This window comes from Leucoraja erinacea, chromosome 14 (genome assembly GCF_028641065.1).
Source record: "Leucoraja erinacea ecotype New England chromosome 14, Leri_hhj_1, whole genome shotgun sequence".
Classification (NCBI taxonomy): domain Eukaryota; kingdom Metazoa; phylum Chordata; class Chondrichthyes; order Rajiformes; family Rajidae; genus Leucoraja; species Leucoraja erinaceus.
Genome location: NC_073390.1, coordinates 13,679,831 through 13,699,459, shown reverse-complemented (window position 1 = coordinate 13,699,459; position 19,629 = coordinate 13,679,831). Strand labels below are relative to the sequence as shown.

The following is a 19,629-nucleotide window of genomic DNA, read 5'->3' as shown; positions in this document are numbered from 1 at the left end:
GGGAATGTTGTGGGAGGTGAATTGATGGATAAACTGGACTACAATACAATACAATACCATTTATTTGTCATTTGAACCTCGCATGACGTTCAAACGAAATTTGGTTTCTGCAGTCATACACGAAAAGAACCAAGACACACACCAACATAATTTACGCAAACATCCATCACAGTGAATCTCCTCCTCACTGTGATGGAAGGCAAAGTCTTGCCTCTCCCCTGCTCTCCATTCTTCTCCCGATGCCAAAGTCAAAGTCAAAGCCCCCGGCGGGCGCTAGCAAGTCCCGCGGCCATTTAAAGCCGCGCCAAGCGATGTAAGGCCCTGCTCCGGGTCTTGATGTTGGAGGCACCGGCGGGCGCTAGCAAGTCCCGCGGCTGTTTAAGCCGCGCCGGGCGATGTAAGTCCCCGCTCCAGGTCACTTTCAACCCCGCAATTCGGGCGGGAGAGTTGTTGTTGCTGGTGCTGCGTAAAGCAGTCTCCTACCGGGGACCCGCGAGCTCCCGGTGTCACCATCCACCGGAGTTGGGTCGCAGCAGCGCGCCACCACAGCTCTCCACGCTCCGAAGCCGGCCAGCTCTACGATGGTAGGTCCGCAGCTCCGCCGGCTCCGTGACTTGAGCCCCCAGGTCGTTCCGGCCAGAGGCCACCCCACGGTGCCAGGCCCCAACGGCAACGGAGACCCGACAGGGAAAAAGTCAGGTCCCCATATAGAGAAGAGACTTAAAAGTTAAAAGGATGGGGGTTAGAGGAGGGGAAAAGAGAGAGGGGTGGAAAAGATGGGGGAGGTGGAAGAGGGGGCCGGGTGAAGAGAGGCCTAGGGGAGAGAGCCCTGGGAGGAGGGGGGGGGAGAGGCCAGGGGGAGAGAGGCCGGGGAGAGAGAGGCCGGGGGTAGAGAGAGGCCGGGGGGGGGGGGCCGGGGGGGGGGGGGGGGAGGGTCTTCAGCCATGATCTTTGGTCTTCAGTCCACTGCCCAACTTCATCTCCGGCGGTGTCTTTTTTTTGAATAACGGGGGGGGAGGGGCGGAGGGAAAGGGGGAGGGTGACGTCACTCGCAGCACGAGGAAGACGGCACACATACCCAATGTGACATCATCAGCGAAAGGCAGTCTTTTTAAAATTCAAAGTTTTGTCATATTTTTGAACATTTTCAGTAATAACTCCAGAAATAAAGCATGACATTTTCAGATGGCAATTTTGGACTTCATGGGGAAAATGTCTACCGGAATAGTTTGTCATATGCATCAATGATCTGGATGATGGTGTGGTAAATTGGATTAGTAAGTATGCAGATGATACTAAGATGGATGGTGTTGTGGATAATGAAGTAGATTTTCAAAGTCTACAGAAAGATTTAGGCCATTTGGAAGAGTGGGCTGAAAGATGGCAGATGGAGTTTAATGCTGATAAGTGTGCGGTGTTACATCTTGGCAGGACAAATCAAAATAGGACGTACATGGTAAATGGTAGCGAATTGAGGAATGCAGTTGAACAGAGGGATCTAGGAATAGTTCCCTGAAGGTGGAATCTCATGTAGATAGGGTGGTAAAGAAAGCTTTTGGTGTGCGGCCTTTATAAATCAGAGCATTGAGTATTGAAGTTGGGATGTAATGTTAAAATTGTACAAGGCATTGGTGAGGCCAATTCTGGAGCAATTCTGTACAATTTTGGTCGCCAAATTTTAGGAAGGATGTCAACAAAATAGAGAGATTACAGAAGAGATTTACTAGAATGTTGCCTGTGTTTCAGCAACTAAGTTACAAAGAAAGGTTGAATAAGATAGGTCTTTATTCTTTGGAGTGCAGAAGGTTAAGGGGGGACTTGATAGAGGTCTTTAAAATTAGGAGAGGAATAGACAGAGTTGACGTGGATAAGCTTTTTCCATTGAGAGTAGGGAAGATTCAAACAAGAGGACATGATTTGAGAATTAAGGGACAAAAGTTTAGGGGTAAAATGAGGAGGAACTTCTTTACTCAGAGAGTGGTGGCTGTGCGGAATGAGCTTCCAGTGCAAGTGGTGGCAGCAGGTTCGATTTTATCATTTAAAAATAAATTGGATAGGTATATGGACGGGAAAGGAATGGAAGGTTATGGTCTGAGTGCAGATAGATGGGACTAGGGGAGAGTAAGTGTTCTGCACGGACTAGAAGGGCCGAGATGGCCTGTTTCCGTGCTGTAATTGTTATATGGTTATATGGAATATGTAAAAATGTTACAGTTTCCGAGTCATTTTTTCGCGAAGATGTGATTGCACACAAACAAATAAACACACGCACGCACACACATACACATCCAAGATCAGACTTTTAATAGTTACTAGACCAAGTGCAGACCCGTTGGGTCTGCTCCCCCAATGGTGTGATCCCCCAACCCAATATTCCACCATGCACCCGTCTCCTCCAATGGAACTGAAGCCGTTCCCAAAAGTAAGATTCCAGCACTGCCCTGCCAAATCCAATGGCACCTCCCCTGCCTGCTACAGCAGTGAAAAGTTCAGTGTTCCTGTCTTGCAACTTTGTTTCGAAGTGTGTTGGAAGCTGGCATGTAAATGGAGAAGCCTGTTTATTTTTGAAATACTTGGGGGTTGGTGGGGGAGGGGGGGAGAAGGGATTTGATTAAAAACGTGTACTTCAACACGACGAAATGAAATGAGGAGCGGATACTTAGAAAGAAAAGCGAAATCTCTACCGAAATGGAAAATATCTCGGAGATTGAGCGTCTGGATTGGGCGTGGCAATGAATCAAAGGAAGAAATGCAGCCGGCAGCCGTACATGCAAATGAATCCATTCCGATTGGACATCTGCGAGCATCGGCCATTCCGATTGGACATCTGCGAGTATCGGGCACGAATCGAAAGGCAGGAAGGGCGCCGGTCGGCAGTCGGTCGGATGGGGCCAGAGTTTTAAATATATATAGAAGATAGATAGATAGATATAGATAGATAGATAGATTATTTGGAGGGTGGGGGAAACTTTTTTTTTCTCTTTCCTCAACAGAGATGTGACTTTTTCCTTATCGTATCTCCGTTTGCACTGTGGCCTAACATCGTGAAGCTGGCGGCCTCTAGCTGGGGACTGACTTTGGGAGCCCCAACCGTGGGAGCCTGCGGACTTTAACATCATGGAGCTCGTGATCCCTTTGTCAGGGACTGGCTAAATGGGAGCTCCAAGCTGCAGGAGCTTCGACCGCCCCGATCACGGGTACTTCAATCACCCCAACATGGGAGCTTCGATCACCGGCTGCGGGAGCGTCAATCGCCCCGACCGGTTGACTCCCTCTACCGCGGGAGAAAAAGGAGGAAAGAAAGAAGATTAGACTTTATTGCCTTCCATCACAGTGAGGAATGTGGAGGAGCTGCTGTGATGGATGTTTATGTTAAAATTTTCTGTGGTTGTGTGTTTCGTTGCTATTTTGGTATGACTGTAATCAAATTCCTCGTATGATTTACATGTTTTGTTTTCATACTTGGCTAATAAAATCAATTACAATTACAATTACAATCCCTAAGTTTGAAGACCACAAAACTATAGGTTGCTGCTCCAGTATAAACTGCTGTTCGGTACAGGGATCCTCTTCCAGGCACATCATTAAAACAAAGCCCATCCTCTCGCTCAGGTAGATTCAGAGCATGGACTCACAGAGAAGATATCCCTGGTGTCCTGACCAATAGTTTTTTTGTCAAACAGTTTTGTAAAACAGGTTATCACGTATCGTGTTGTTCACAAATTCACTGCATTACAACAGGGACCACACTGGCATTCATTAGACTGTGACGCACTTTGGGATGTTGTGAAAGGAATACGAAAGGTGTTTTATAAATGCATATCTTTTTATTTCAAGGGGAATGCTGGAAAATAGCTGCTGGCTCTCCACCAACCCCTTAAGCATGCATTCTATCCTCCAGTGGTAAAATAATGCTTCCTCAATTCAAATCTACATATGTTACCCCATACCTGAAATCCATGGCCTCTGCTCATTGACACCTCTGCAATGGGAAAAACACACAGTCAATCAGCCCCTCAATACCTCTCCTGTCTATTCCCCTCGTTATTTTGAATACCTCATACAGGACTCTCCTCCTCCTTCTCCTCCCTCGGCTTTCTCTGCTCCAATCAAACCCACATTATCCAATCTCTCTCACATGGAGGCAACTTCCAGGTGAATCCACACCAGGGCATCGGAGATGTTCTCATTCTTCAGGGAACGGGGGTTCCCCTCTTCTACTGCAGATGAGGCTCTCACCAGGGTCTCTTCTTTATACCGTAACTCTGCTCTCGCTCCCCATCCCCCTACTTGTAACAAAGGCAAAGTCCCCCTTGTCCTCACCTTCCACCCTACCAGCCGTCACGTGCAACAAATAATCCCCCGACTTTTTCGCCACCTCCAACGTGATCCCACCACTTGCCACATCTTCCTATCTCCTCCCTTGTCTGCTTTCCGCAGAGACCGCTCCCTACGTAACTCCCTGGTCAATTAGTCCCTTCCCAACTGAACCACCCCCTCTCCGGGCACTTTCCCCTCGCAACCACAAGAAATGCTACACTTGTCACTTTACCTCCCCCCCCCCCCCCCCCCCCCTGACTCCATTCAAGGACCCAAGCCGTCTTTCCAGGTGCGGCAGAGATTCACCTGCACCTCCTCCAACCTTATCTATTACATCCGCTGCTCTAGGTGTCAGCTGCTATACATCGGTGAGACCAAGTGTAGGCTTGGCGATCGCTTCGCTGAACACCTCAGCTCGGTTCGCAATAACCAACCCGATCTCCCAGTGGCTCAGCACTTAAACTCCCCCTCCCATTCCAAATCCGACCTTTCTGTCCTGGGCCTCCTCCATGACCAGAGTGAGGATCACTGTAAATTAGAGGAGCAGCACCTCATATTTCACTTGGGCAGTTTGCACCCCTGCGGTATGAACGTTGACTTCTCTAATTTCAGACAGTCCCTACTTTCTCCTCCCCTTCTCAACTCTCCCTCAGCCCACTGGCTCCTCCTCTTCCTTACTTCTTCCCCGCCTCCCCCACCCTCACATCAGTCTGAAGAAGGGTTTCGACCCAAAACGTTGCCTATTTCCTTCGCTCCATACTCCATAGATGCCTCACCCACTGAGTTTCTCCAGAATTTTTGTCTACCTTTGATTTTCCAGCAACTGCAGTTCCTTCTTAAACATCCAGGTGAATTTCCTGTGCACTCTCTTTGCATCAAACACAATATTTCTATTGTATCACAATGAAAATTATACACATTGGTCTTGTGGTCTAACTAATACTTTGTATAATGGTAACAAAATCTTCCTGTTCACATACGCTTATTTTCTATGCCGTGACGATTAAAGACAAATATACCATATGTGCCGTTGCTTTCAGGGATGTTTGGGACATGTTCCTCTCTCTTTTCCTACATTTCCTAAGGTCCCACCAAACATCCTGTATATCTTAAGATTATTTGTCTTCTCAAAATGCATCACCTCATATTTTTAAATTCTATCTGCCTCAGATCTGCCCACCTTACCAATTCTGCAATATTGTTCTATAGCCAAGCAAAGCCCATTTTACTGTTAACAATAACACTAGTTGTAATGTCATTTACAGTCTTACTGATCTTACCACCCCTTCAGCTTCATTCTCAGAAACAGTGATTGACAGCGGGCGCCGGAAGGGGCGCCATCATCCCGGCGAATAACAGGCCAATAGTTTTTGTAATGTTTCACCGATCGGAATTAAACTTGGTGCGCTTGGTGTAGAGGAGAACGGCGATTAAGGTGTCGAAAAAATCCTAGCAATATACGGTAATGGTTTTGCACAAATTTAAAAACAACGCAAACCGGAAGAGGACAAGATGAGAGTTTTAATAATAGTATAGAAGAGAGATAGATAGATAGATAGATAGATAGATAGATAGATAGATAGATAGATAGATAGATAGATAGATAGATAGATAGATAAGAATATGGATAGAAGATAGAAAAATAATATAAGCCATTTAATACTTCTTCCTTTTCAATGGTAAGGTTCTGGAAATGCACTGACCCTGAATTTTCCAACCACAATATTCTTCAGTGTACAGATGAGTATTTACTGAAGACCTCATTGGCTTCCTCCATGTTTTTGCCCACTGATCCCTACACTTCCCACGATTTTCTCTGAACAAGCAGATGAAGCCATCCATTTGAATGGTATTTGTGATGGCAGAGGCAAAGTGTTTGAAGACCATAGCGACAATCAAGAAAATGTGAGAATCAAAACAGGAAAATATTAAAAGGAGAAAGCAGCTTGATGTTGGCCGTTTATGTACCATTAAGGCTTCAAGATGTACCACTGACTGTCTGCTTTTTGATCTATCTCCCTTACAATTTCAATGGTCTTGCCACCAATGTTTTTGGAGAAGGTTGCTTTCTGTGATCAGTCAAATACAGTAACATTGGGATTATAATCATCTGAACAATGTTTTGGAATGTTTTCCAAATAAACTTGATTTAAACCAGAAAAATACGATTATTGTAACAAAAAAATAGTCAAGACGTTACTAGTTGGCAGTGCATTTGAAGCTCTCAGATGTTGTATTCATTGCTTATGAAATGCTCCATTGGGATTTGTAAAGAGGCCATTAGCAAAAAAATAGTGGAATATTATAAAAAGCATATTGGTGAAATTCAACACCAGTTTTAAGATAAACATTATGTGTAAAATATTGGCAATGGAAGATATGAGAGAAATTTGTAGCTTTTTACAAGAAAGATATTTGATCTCAGCATTTGTTGAGTAGAGGGTGGAAGGTCTAAATTAATGCTATTAGAGTCTGGATTAAATTTTAGATGCATTGTTTAAACTGCTCAAGTAACTCTTCCTATTGCTTTCCAGTTGATGCTTGCAAGGCTTGAGACGAGTACAGATCCCCTGCTACCAGTCAATCTGAAACCATTGCTAATGACAGTCCGAGATGAGCGCTACATGTATGGAAAGGAGCTGTGTGTCTGGCACGTTGCTCTTAGCAATGAGGACATTGCAAATTTAGTAAGTTTCACTATTGTTTCTATACTTTTTTTTTAGAGATACAGAATGGAATCAGGCCCTTCGTTCCACGTTGACCATCCATCACCATTTCACACTAGTTCAACGTTATCTCACTTTCGCATCCACTCTGTACTGTTGCCCTCTGTAACACTCGGAGCAACCTTACAGATTCCAATTAACCTACAAACCTGTGTTTAAGAGGGAACTGCAGATGCTGGAGAATCGAAGGTTACACAGAAAAGCTGGAGAAACTCAGCGGGTGCAGCAGCATCTATGGAGCGAAGGAAATAGGCAACGTTTCGGGCCGAAACCCTTCTTCAGACTGATCGGGGGTGGGGGTAGGTGGGGACAAGAAAGGGAAAAGGAGGAGTAGCCAGAAGGCTGGAGGGTGGGAGGAGACAGCAGGGGAGCTGAGGAAGGGGAGGAGACAGCAAGGACTAACAAAATTGGGAGAATTCGATGTACATGCCCCCGGGGTGCAGACTCCCCAAACGGAATATGAGGTGCTGTTCCTCCAATTTCCGGTGCTGCTCGCTGTGGCCATGGAGGAGATCCAGGACAGAGAGGTCGGAGACGGAGTGGGTGGGGGAGTTGAAGTGCTGAGCCACCGGGAGGTCAGCTTGGTTATTGCGGACCGAGCGGAGGTGTTCGGCGAAACGATCGCCCAACCTCCGCTTGGTCTCACCGATGTAGATCTGCTGACATCTAGAGCAGCGGACGCAATAGATGAGGTTGGAAGAGATGCAGGTAAACCTCTGTCGCACCTGGAACGATTGCTTGGGTCCTTGAATGGAGTCGAGGGGGGAGGTAAAGGGACAAGTGTTGCATCTCTTGCGGTTGCAAGGGAAAGTGCCCGGGGAGGGGGTGGTACGGGAGGGAAGGGAAGAATTGACAAGGGAGTTATGGAGGGAGCGGTCTTTGCGGAAGGCAGATATGGGGGGAGATGGGAAGATGTGGCGAGTAGTGGGGTCACGTTGGAGGTGGCGAAACTGACGGAGGATTATTTTTTGTATGTGACGGCTGGTGGGGTGAAAGGTGAGGACTAGGGGGACTCGGCCCTTGTTGCGAGTGCGGGGATGGGGAGAGAGAGCAGTGTTCCGGGGTATGGAAGAGACCCTGGTGCGAGCCTCATTTATGGTGGAGGAGGGGAACCCCCGTTCCCTGAATAGTGAGGACATTTCAGATGTCCTGGTGTGGAACGCCTCATCCGTGGAGCAGATGCGGCGTAGACGGAGGAATTGGGAGTAGGGGATGGAGTCCTTACAGGAAGCAGGGTGGGAAGAAGTGTAGTCCAGATAGCCATGGGAGTCAGTGGGTTTATAGTGTATGTCGGTTAGAAGTCCATCACCTGCAATGGAGATAGTGAGGTCAAGGAATGGTAGGGAAGTGTCGGAAATGGTCCAGGTGTATTTCAGTGCCGGATGGAAATTAGTGGTGAAGTGGATGAAGTCAGTCAGTTGTGTGCGGGTGCAGGAGGTGGCACCAAAGCAGTCGTCGATGTAGCGGAGGTAGAGGTCGGGGATGGGGCCCTGGTATGTATTGAACAAGGATTGCTCGACGTAACCTACAAATAGGCAGGCATAGCTGGGGCCCATGCGTGTGCCCATAGCTACGCCTTGTATTTGGAGGAAGTGGGAGGAGTCGAACGTGAAGTTATTGAGGGTAAGGACCAGCTCCGCTAGGCGGAGGAGAGTGTCAGTGGCTGGGTATGGGTTGCTTCTCTGGTCGAGGAAGAACCGGAGGGCTGTGAAGACAAACCTGCATGTCTTTGGGATGTGGAGGAAACTGGAGCATCTAGAGGAAACACATGCAGTTGCAGGGAGAATATGCAAACTCTATGCCGGTCCCAACTTCAGGCTCAAACCCATTTCTCTGGCACTGTGAGGCAGCAGCTCTACCAGCTGCACCTCTGTGCCATCCTTACTGCTGAAGAGTCCTCAGTTTTATGAAAAAGATGCAATAAACCACACTATTTTGAGGGATTGGCTGTTTGCACATTATTAAATCCATTGTTTGGGAATATTACCAAATGCAGCAACGCAACAGTAATTTATCCCCTCAGGCCAGTTACTGTAAGTCATACTTTCATTACAATAGTTTCCACAAATCATAATTTCACAGGCTTCTAGTTTCAACATGGTGGGATATATGATGCCTTTTTTGGAGAGCAGATAGGATATATATTTAGTGATACATATGGGAGTCATTTGGTGTCACAGATATGACAAAGTATCAACATTCATTCTTGGCACGTTCATGGACATTTTTCGTCAAACTTTTGACTTTTCATTATCTGCTGTCAAATTGAAATGTAACATATTTTGGGCTTTATTTCCAACATGTGTGGTAATAAAATATATTGACAAATGAGCAAAATACAAAGTGCCGGAGGAACTCAGAGGGTCAGGCAGCATCCGTGGAGACTGGTCAGGTCCCGACCTGAAACATCTCCACAGACGCTGCCTGACCTGCTCTGTTTTGTTTAAGAACCTGCATCTGCAGCTTCTTGTGATTCCATATTGACAAATGACCTTGTCAGACAAAGAACTGCCAAGATCGCTCTCAGTAATCATTCTCATGGCTGACCTTCTCAATGGACCAGTAACACTTTAAACTTTAAACTTCTTATGAATGAAAATGGATGCAGGACTTGATTTGTGACTGCCAACTTAGAAAACAGCATTGCTCCCAAAGAGATCCCAATTTGTGCAGAGTTATTCAAACAACAGTGGTGAGGAAAATATTTCATTTGAAGTTGATTTGAAAGGCGTTTATTATCGTATGCACAAGTACAGTGAGGAACAGGTACAATGAAAATGAAACACTTGCTTGCAGCAACAGCATCACAGGCATGTTGACTCGGATAACACGCAGAAATTACATTAAACAAAAACTACATATAATGTTCTGGAGGACAGTGTAAAGAAAGAAGACTGCAAAACAAAACAAGATATTAGTACAAAATACAAATATTTAAAAAAGCAAGTCCATGACTGCAAGATTTGGTCCATGGTGTTCCATTGGGTGAGATAGGATTAGTGTTGTACTGATTGATTCTAGATAGTTGCAGGAAAGTAGCTGTTCCTGACCTGGTAGTGTGTGACTTCAGGTTGCTGTACCTCATGCCCGATGTTAGCAGCGAGAAGAGGGCATGACCCAGATGCTGGGGATCCTTGATGATACATGCTGCCTTCTTGAAGCAGCATCTCATGGAATGCTTTTAATGGAGGGGAGGACTATATTCTAGATGGACCAGGCTGAATCCACCACACTTTGAGCTTCTTGCATTCCTGTGGGTTGCAATTGCTATACCAGGCCATGATGCAACCAGCCAGGATACTTTATTCAGCACACCTGTACAATCTCTTTAAACTTCTAAGAAAGTAGAGGTGCTCCACGTCTTCTTTGTGACTACATTCACTGTAATTTTATTTATTGGGTTAGGAAAAAGAAACACCGTCAAAAAGCAATGTTGTGAATCACAGTGGCTGGAGCTAGTGTGTCCAAGTGGGCCAACCAGCTTCCAGTTGTATCTCTGTGTCTCATTCTTGCATGTTTGTGCTTTAGAATTTAAACGTTACCACACTCTGTCACTGGATTTCACATGGACTCAAACAGCAGAGCCCAGTCTGGCTGAGATCCCTCAACATAAAAGGCATTTAGATTGGGTACATGGATAGGAAAGGAGCCGAGGGATACAGTCCTGATGCAGGCAAATGGGATTAACATTGATGGGCGCTACGGTCAGCATGGATGAGGAAGGAGAAAAGGCCCATTTGTTAATTAATTCTATGATTCCAAGGAGTATCAGCACGTGCTGTTGGCATAGTATGGCCAAGCTTAGTATGTAGGATTCATCTTAAAGAGCAGCTAAAAGCTATCTGCTTCAAGCTCTTTGTGCATGGACTTTCGATGAATTGTCCAATGTTTCTGGTAACCATCTTAAATATTCCAGTCCATTAACAAACAAATGAACAGCACCAACCAACCTCTCCATCATTAATTAGTGTGGCCATTCACATCCCTAGCTTTACTTGAGTGGTTTAGATAGGTCCTGTTTGGACAACTCACGCTAACCCCATGCTGATGTTACCAACTTAATTGCCTGAACTGCCCTAGCCATTATTTGTCCTCTTCTCTTGTCTTCCTCTCAGTTAGAATGATGGGTCTACTTTATTTATCCGAAGTGAAAGTGGCACAACCTGGTACTTTTACAGCTCTGCTGGACACTCATCTATTTGAACATTTTCATTTAAAAGATGCAGCCTCAACTGTTCTTTTCCACCTTATATAATTTCCACCCTGATCACATTACTTTAACCATTTCCATTGCATTATGTAGTCCAACTTTCTAACTAATCCTAACCAATCCATAACCTAATTTAAACATAGCAATGATGTGATATTCAAAATTCTACACTTTATTGGGTTCTCATAAGTAACCACTGCCATTTCTGGGTCACATGCTCTTTCCTCTCACTTGTTGATTAAATACCATAAGTAATGCATGCAGACAAAGAAACGCACAATGCTGCATTGTATAAATGGACACAAACGATTTTTCATCGATTTTACACATTTTTTCCCATCTGTTTCTGCTTAACCTTCAACTCTCCTTGTCTAAAATCCACACTCTATTTTCCTCCCAATTTTGAGTTGTCTCAAAGTTACCCATGTATTTTACCAGCCTTGAATTTTTCAAACCCAGTTTCTCTATGAACGTATGTCAACATTATTGCAGAGTTGCTGCCTGACCTGCAGAGTTACTCCAGCACTTTTCTTTATGCCTGTGTTGTGACGAGTTGGTCAGTTATCTCTCCCTTTCTCATGAATCACATTCATCTTTCCCTAACTTTGGATTGACAACCAACTGTGCATGTCTGAGACCCGTTTTTCAGTGCAAATTCATCATGCATTTCCATGTTGTCTCATTCACTACCTATTTCATTTGCACATTCACAGCAGTCTAATATCCATTGGTGAACTATACCCAGGTAATGCAATCCAATTCAAATATAATTTTTAAAAATTCCTTTGAAGAATATTTCTGTCATCTTATTCAAGAGCCCTGGAAAATATTTACTGTAGACCTACTATTTCCATCGTCCCTTTAAATGATTAGCTTGATATTCTCATATGATGCCATTTCTGAGCACAGTCCTGTTTTATTCATTTAAATCCCAAAATATCACAATGATCCCATTAGTAGAGCCACTGCTTCTGTACACCAAAGACATCATTGAAAAACACCAAATAATTAATTGCCACAGAAGGCTGCGGAGGCAGAGTCAATGGATATTTTTAAGGCAGCGATAGGTAGATTCTTCACTAGTATGAGTGTCGGGGGTTATGGGGATAAGGCAGGAGAATGAGATTAAGAGGGAAAGTTAGATCAGGTGTGATTGAATGGTGGAGTAGACTTGATGGACCGAATGGCCTAATTCTGTTCCTATCACATATGAACACTGATGTACACCGATTCAATTTTGACCTTGGGTGCTGTCTGTGTGGACTTTGCATGTTATTCCTGTGACTACATTGGAAATCACTGGATTCTATGACATCCGCCCACATCCCAAAGATGTGCCAGTTTGTGGCTTACTTGGCCACTGTAAATTGCCCTTGGTTTGTAGATGAGTGTTAAAATCTGGGGGCATTTGATGAGAATATGTCCCACTGTAGGAGCTCATTCAAGAGCTCTCCCGAGTTTTAAAAAAATCATACTCGTGGAAGCACGTAGAATGTACGTAGCAGGTACATCGGAGTTCGGGACGTCTCTTAACGGCTCGTAACGCTAACGGAAGGTACTCGGGAAACGCGGTAAGCTCAGGAGTACTCGTGAAGATTTTTCAACATGTTGAAAAATTTCCACGAGAGCCCCGAGTACCTACGAGTGGCCATTACCGCAAATCTCTGAGTTCGAATCGGGGCAAACTCAGGAGAACTCATGAATGAACTCTTACAGTGGGACAGGGCCATTGGGATGATTGTAAAATGGGTGGCTTATTGTCATCTAGGATTCGATGGGCTGAAGGGCTTGTTTCCATGCTGGATCTCTCTATGGCTTGACAACTCTAGAATATATCATTATCCACATCCAGTTTATTTGAATATACCATTATCCATTTTCTTTTAATTTCAGAATCCCAAACCTAAACATTGTGGGACCGTCAAAGTTTAAAAAAATCATGTCCCATGTAAGGATTTATTCCTTAACACAGAGTAAACCTCTGGGTAAACATTTTCCAAACATGATTTGACTTTTTCCTTGTAATTTCTTACGAAAAGGTAATAAACAACCCTGACTTTATTACATTTGAGCTTCTGGAATATAAGACTTTGAGTTAATCTCAAATCCCTATAAATGACAAACTAAATTACTTAACAGTTGTCAAATTTAACGTTGGAATCTCATGTCTGGAATTATAGATTATTGCATCTTGTTTGGTGAAAATAACTAACCATTACCATCATTTAGTCTTTATTTCTTTCAGTTTTATTTATTCCAAATCTAATTCAGATCCATACTCATTAATTGATTAAAACAAAACATGAAGCACACCAAGCTGGACACGGATAAATAAAGAGCATGTGACATGTTACAACATATTGCCAATCTGCTTCTGGCTTTCTGTGGAAACAGAAAACAAGTTGCCACTCATTTGCTTTAAACTGCATGAAACAATTATTTTTCAACTCGCTTATTTAATTTAGGATTTAAGCTTAAAACATCTCTTAATGCTTCACAGCATTCACTTCCCTTGTTTAAAACATTTCCATGAGAAATTATTTGTTAATGTTTGGCTCAAATTTTTTTCCATGCTTGGGTTACAAACTAAAACAATTCAGTAAATCAAGTGAAACCCATGGATCCTAGGAACATCCTAGGAACATTAATCCACATAATGCATCCAGAACTTAAATAGTTGCCAACTTTGAAGGAACATTCAGATTGTGAGTCAGTGACACATTCACAACGATTGATGAAGCACTTCTGAATCAAAACATGATTCAATTATTACAAATCATTCATGTACAAAACAAAGACTGTAAATGCTTACCAGCTTGAAGCAAAATACTGACTGATACTGAGTGCAAACAGCAGATCCCTTTTAGAAGCCACTTTCAAAGAAGGATTCCCGAGACAAACAATTAGGCATTCCTGCACATAAACTGAACTTAAATACCTTTTGCTGGCTCAATAGCCCCATTTGTGTAACCCAGGTCAACGTCAACTTTTGATGAAATACCCATTCCCACAAAGGGAGCCTCCACATCATGGATCAGTATCACTTCGCTGAAGGCAGAAAGGGCAGCTATGAATGCTCGTTGCCATCCTGGATGCTTTGAGGCTGTTGAATTTTTATCAAGCATGGGGCATGATCTATATTGGTAGAAGGGGTGAGGGCATGATGATGGGAGGAGGTTTTGCCTAGTTAATATTTTATATTCTAACTATCCTCCTTGCAAATGTGGCTAGTGACACAGCTGGTTGGTGTGCATTTGATGGACCAAAAGGCCTGTTTCCTTGCTGTATCTCTAAACTAAACTAACTTTTAGCATTTTCATGGTGTTTTATTCATACTCTGGTACATATTATGCTTCTGTGCTCTTGCTAACGCGGCCTGCAAAACGGAGTTATTAATCATAACAGTAAATCAGGATATGACTGTCAAAAAATACCTGGAATGAATGCAAAAATGATGAAAAATTTCCAACTAAATTTCAAAAGCCTAATGCTGAATTGAATGATTTGATTGATCATTGTATTGTCTAATATATACAGGTTATTAGAATGATATATGTTTTCCAATTCTATTGGAATTCATTCTTTATTGCTCTTCTGAGTAGTTTCTTAATTTCAAAAGAATACATAGGAATTTAGACACAAAATGCTGGAGTAACTCAGCGGACCAGGCAGCATCTCTGGAGAGAATGAATGGATGACGGTTCGTGTTGAGACCCTTTTTCAGTCTGAAGAAGGGTCTTGACCTGAACCATCACCTATTCCTTCTCTCCGGAGATGCTGCCTGGCCCGCTGAGTTACTCCAGCATTTTGTGTCTATCTTCGGTGTATAACCAGCATCTGCAGTTCCTTCCGACACATAGGAATTTATAGTGCCAAAGAGTCTTTTTTCTCCATTGAGCCAATGTCCACCAAAGATACACTATCCAGCCTAATTTCAGTTTCAACTCTCAGTTTACAGACCTAATGGTCATGCATGCTGCAAATGCTCATCAAGGGACTTTTTAAATTTGATGAGAGGTTTACCCTTGACCAGCCGTTCAGGCAGTAGGTACTAACCTCGACCAATCCGACTGAAAATAAACCTTTCCTCAATCAAGGTTCTCTGGTGATCGACCCATTTTCTCAGAGAAATAGATCCTTCCAGTCACTTCTCGGCAGCCTCTCATAATGTTGTGCAAATTATGTGTAATTTTAAACAGGAAAGCTGTCGGAAAAAAACTATGAGAAATGTCCTTGTATTTGGTCTCTATAACCTTATTGTTCATCAATTAAGCAATACATATCAAACATTTTAACCTAGAAGCTTTTTCCATCCGACATAGATTCCCCTGTTTCATACATTGTACATTTCTGATTAGATTTATACATGCAGTAGATTTGGTAATAGATTTTAATGTGAATTGACTTTGTGTGTCATGTTTTTTTCAGCCGAGCCAAAAGATTTAAGAAAAATAAAACTCTCTAATGTATATAGATTCTCAGTTCATTTCAAAATTAGGAAACGTATACTAGACAATTTAAGATTGAATTTTAGTCTGGGCCAGTGATTATACTGTTAGAACATAGAACAAAATGTGCCTATCCAAAAGCCACTTAAACGCCACTATTGGATCTGCCTCCACCACCACCCCTGGCAGTGTGTACCTGGCCCCCATCAATCTCTGTGTAAAAAACTCTCCCTGCACATCTTCCCTAAATGTTCCCCTCTCACCTGAACACCCTGTAGTTATAGGTAAATGAGCTACCTGTAACTGCAGAAATGTTGGCCATCATTCTGCAGAATGTGGGTGAGGTGGGTGGGATGACTTGATGGTTGGAGCTCAAAAGTAATGCAGTTCCAGATAGTGCACGGAATGAAGCTAATTTACAGATGCAGTGACCCAAATTTAATTCTGCACTGTGTACATATTTTCTATGTGACAACATGGGTTTACCTTCCACAATCCAAAGCCCTGTTGGTCTTGAGGTTAATTGACCAATGTAAATAGCACGTGTGGTGAGTGAGAGGAATATCAGGGTGATTTAAAGAGCATGCAAGAGAGAGAGGTTTAGAGATACGGAGCGGAAACAGGCCCTTCGGCCCACCGAGTCCCCGCCGACCAGTGATCTCTGTACTCTAGCATACATTACACACTAGGGACAATTTACAATTTTTACCAAAGCCAATTAACCAACAAATCTGTTTGTCTTAGGAGTGTGGGAGGAAACCGGAGCTCCCAGGGAAAACCCAAATGGTCACAGGGAGAACGTATAAACTCCGTACAGACAGCACCCGTAGTCAGGATCAAACTCAGGTTTCTGGCGCTGCAAGGCAGCAACTCTACCGCTGCGCCACCGTGCCGCCCAAGTTTGTACGGTGAAATAAGTGGGGGAATCGGTTTAATAAGGTTGCCCTGAGCACCACAATTGACTAAATAGGCTGAATGGCCTCCTCCCATGTCTGAGGGAAAATAGTACCTGTATGAGGAAATAATGGGTGCTTTGATGGTTGTCTTTCCCTGGAATGGTCCAAGTAGAAAGTAGCAAATAGAAGCACTGCCAAATAATGAAAATAAACAACTGGGGGCTATTTAGACTGATTATTTTTATTGAGAAAATGCTGGAATCTAATCATAAGGGAATGGTACAAGACACCCGAGGAAATCACACGATTATCCGTCAGCATGGTTTTATGGAAGGCCAACTGACAAGTCTATCATGTTATTTATTGAGGTGTTAACAAAGAGTGAAGATGAGGAGAAACCAGTGAACATAGGAGTTTTGAACATGCATTAACCTACCACAAGGTTTCTATAAATGTGTATATTTTAATGCTAGGAGCATTGTAAGAAAGGTGGATGAACTTAGAGCCTGGATTGACACCTGGAAGTATGATGTTGTGGCGATCAGTGAAACATGGTTGCAGGAGGGCTGGGATTGGAAACTAAATATTCCAGGATTTCATTGCTTCAGGTGTGATAGAATTGGAGGGGCAAGAGGTGGAGGTGTTGCATTGCTTATCAGGGAAGATATTACAGCAGTGCTTTGGCAGGATAGATTAGAGGGCTCATCTAGGGAGGCTATTTGGGTGGAACTGAGAAATGGGAAAGGGGTAGCAACACTTATAGGGGTGTATTATAGACCGCCAAATGGGGAACGAGAATTGGAAGAGCAAATATGTAAGGAGATTGCAGATATTAGTAGTAAGCACAAGGTAGTGATTGTGGGAGATTTCAATTTTCCACACATAGACTGGGAAACACATTCTGTAAATGGGCTGGATGGGTTGGAGTTTGTAAAATGTGTGCAGGATAGTTTTTTGCAGCAATACATAGAAGTACCTACTAGAGAAGGGGCGGTGCTGGACCTCCTGTTAGGAAATGAGACGGGTCAGGTGGCAGAGGTATGCGTTGGGGAACAGTTCGGGACCAGTGATCACAATACCATTAGTTTCAATATAATTATGGAGAGGGTCAGAACTGGAACTAGGGTTGAGATTTTTGATTGGAGAAAGGCTAACTTTGAGGAGATGCGAAAGGATTTAAAAGAAGTAAATTGGGACAGTTTGTTTTATGGGAAAGATGTGGAAGAGAAATGGAAGACATTTAAAGGTGAAATTTTAAGAGTACAGAATCTTTATGTCCCTGTTCGATTGAAAGGAAATAGTAAAAATTGGAAAGAGCCATGGTTTTCAAAGGAAATTGGACACGATTTGGAAAAGGAGAGAGATCTACAATAATTATAGGCAGCATGGAGTAAATGAGGTGCTTGAGGAGTATAAAGAATGTAAAAAGAATCTTAAGAAATAAATTAGAAAAGCTAAAAGAAGATATGAGGTTGCTTTGGCAAGTAAGGTGAAAGTAAATCCAAAGGGTTTCTACATCTATATTAATAGCAAAAGAATAACGAGGGATAAAATTGGTCCATTAGAGAGTCAGAGTGGACAGCTATCTGCAGAGCCAAAGGAAATGGGGGAGATATTGAACAATTTCTTTTCTTCGGTATTCACCAAGGAGAAGGATATTGAATTATGTGAGGTAAGGGAAACAAGTAGAGTAGCTATGGAAACTATGAGATTCAAAGAAGAGGAAGTACTGACACTTTTGAGAAATATAAAAGTGGATAAGTCTCCAGGTCCGGACAGGATATTCCCTAGGACATTGAGGGAAGTTAGTGTAGAAATAGCAGCGGGCTATGACAGAAATATTTCAAATGTCATTAGAAACAGGAATAGTGCCGGAGGATTGGCGTACTGCGCATGTTGTTCCATTGTTTAAAAAGGGGTCTAAGAGTAAACCTAGCAATTATAGACCTGTTAGTTTGTAAAGCAGTGGATGTTGTATATATGGACTTCAGTAATGCCTTTGACAAGGTTCCTCGCGGAAGGTTGGTTAAGAAGATTCAATTGTTGGGTATTAATGGTGGAGTAGCAAGATGGATTCAACAGTGGCTGAATGGGAGATGCCAAAGAGTAATGGTGGATGGTTGTTTGTCAGGTTGGAGGCCAGTGACTAGTGGGGTGCCACAGGGATCTGTGTTGGGTCCACTGTTGTTTGTCATGTACATCAATGATCTGGATGATGGTGTGGTAAATTGGATTAGTAAGTATGCAGATGATACTAAGATAGGTGGGGTTGTGGATAATGAAATAGATTTTCAAAGTCTACAGAGAGATTTATGCCAGTTGGAAGAGTGGGCTGAAAGATGGCAGATGGAGTTTAATGCTGATAAGTGTGAGGTGCCACATCTTGGCAGGCCAAATCAAAATAGGACGTACATGGTAAATGGTAGGGAATTGAAGAATGCAGTTGAACAGAGGGATCTGGGAATAACTGTGCACAGTTCCCTGAAAGTGGAATCTCATGTAGATAGGGTGGTAAAGAAAGCTTTTGGTGTGCTGGCCTTTATAAATCAGAGCATTGAGTATAGAAGTTGGGATGTAATGTTAAAATTGTACAAGGCATTGGTGAGGCCAATTCTGGAGTATGGTGTACAATTTTGGTCGCCAAATTATAGGAAGGACGTCAACAAAATAGAGTACAGAGGAGATTTACTAGAATGTTGCCTGGGTTTCAGCAACTAAGTTACAGAGAAAGGTTGAACAAGTTAGGGCTTTATTCTTTGGAGCGCAGAAGGTTAAGGGAGGACTTGATAGAGGTCTTTAAAATGATGAGAGGGATAGACAGAGTTGACGTGGATAAGCTTTTCCCACTGAGAGTAGGGAAGATTCAAACAAGGGGACATGACTTGAGAATTAAGGGACAGAAGTTTAGGGGTAACATGAGGGGGAACTTCTTTACTCAGAGATTGGTGGCTGTGTGGAATGAGCTTCCAGTGAAGGTGGTGGAGGCAGGTTCGTTTTTATCATTTAAAAATAAATTGGATAGTTATATG

The 19,629-nt window shown here is 43.2% G+C and overlaps 1 protein-coding gene across 1 annotated transcript in view; it reads left to right on the top strand.

The window, feature by feature from the left end:
• LOC129703292 (uncharacterized) overlaps positions 1-19,629 on the top strand; it is a 75,581-nt gene that overhangs the window by 28,395 nt on the left and 27,557 nt on the right. The window contains exon 3 of the mRNA XM_055645642.1: positions 6,855-7,007. Coding sequence (XP_055501617.1) covers positions 6,855-7,007 — 153 coding nt within the window. The remainder of the gene's footprint in view (positions 1-6,854; positions 7,008-19,629) is intronic.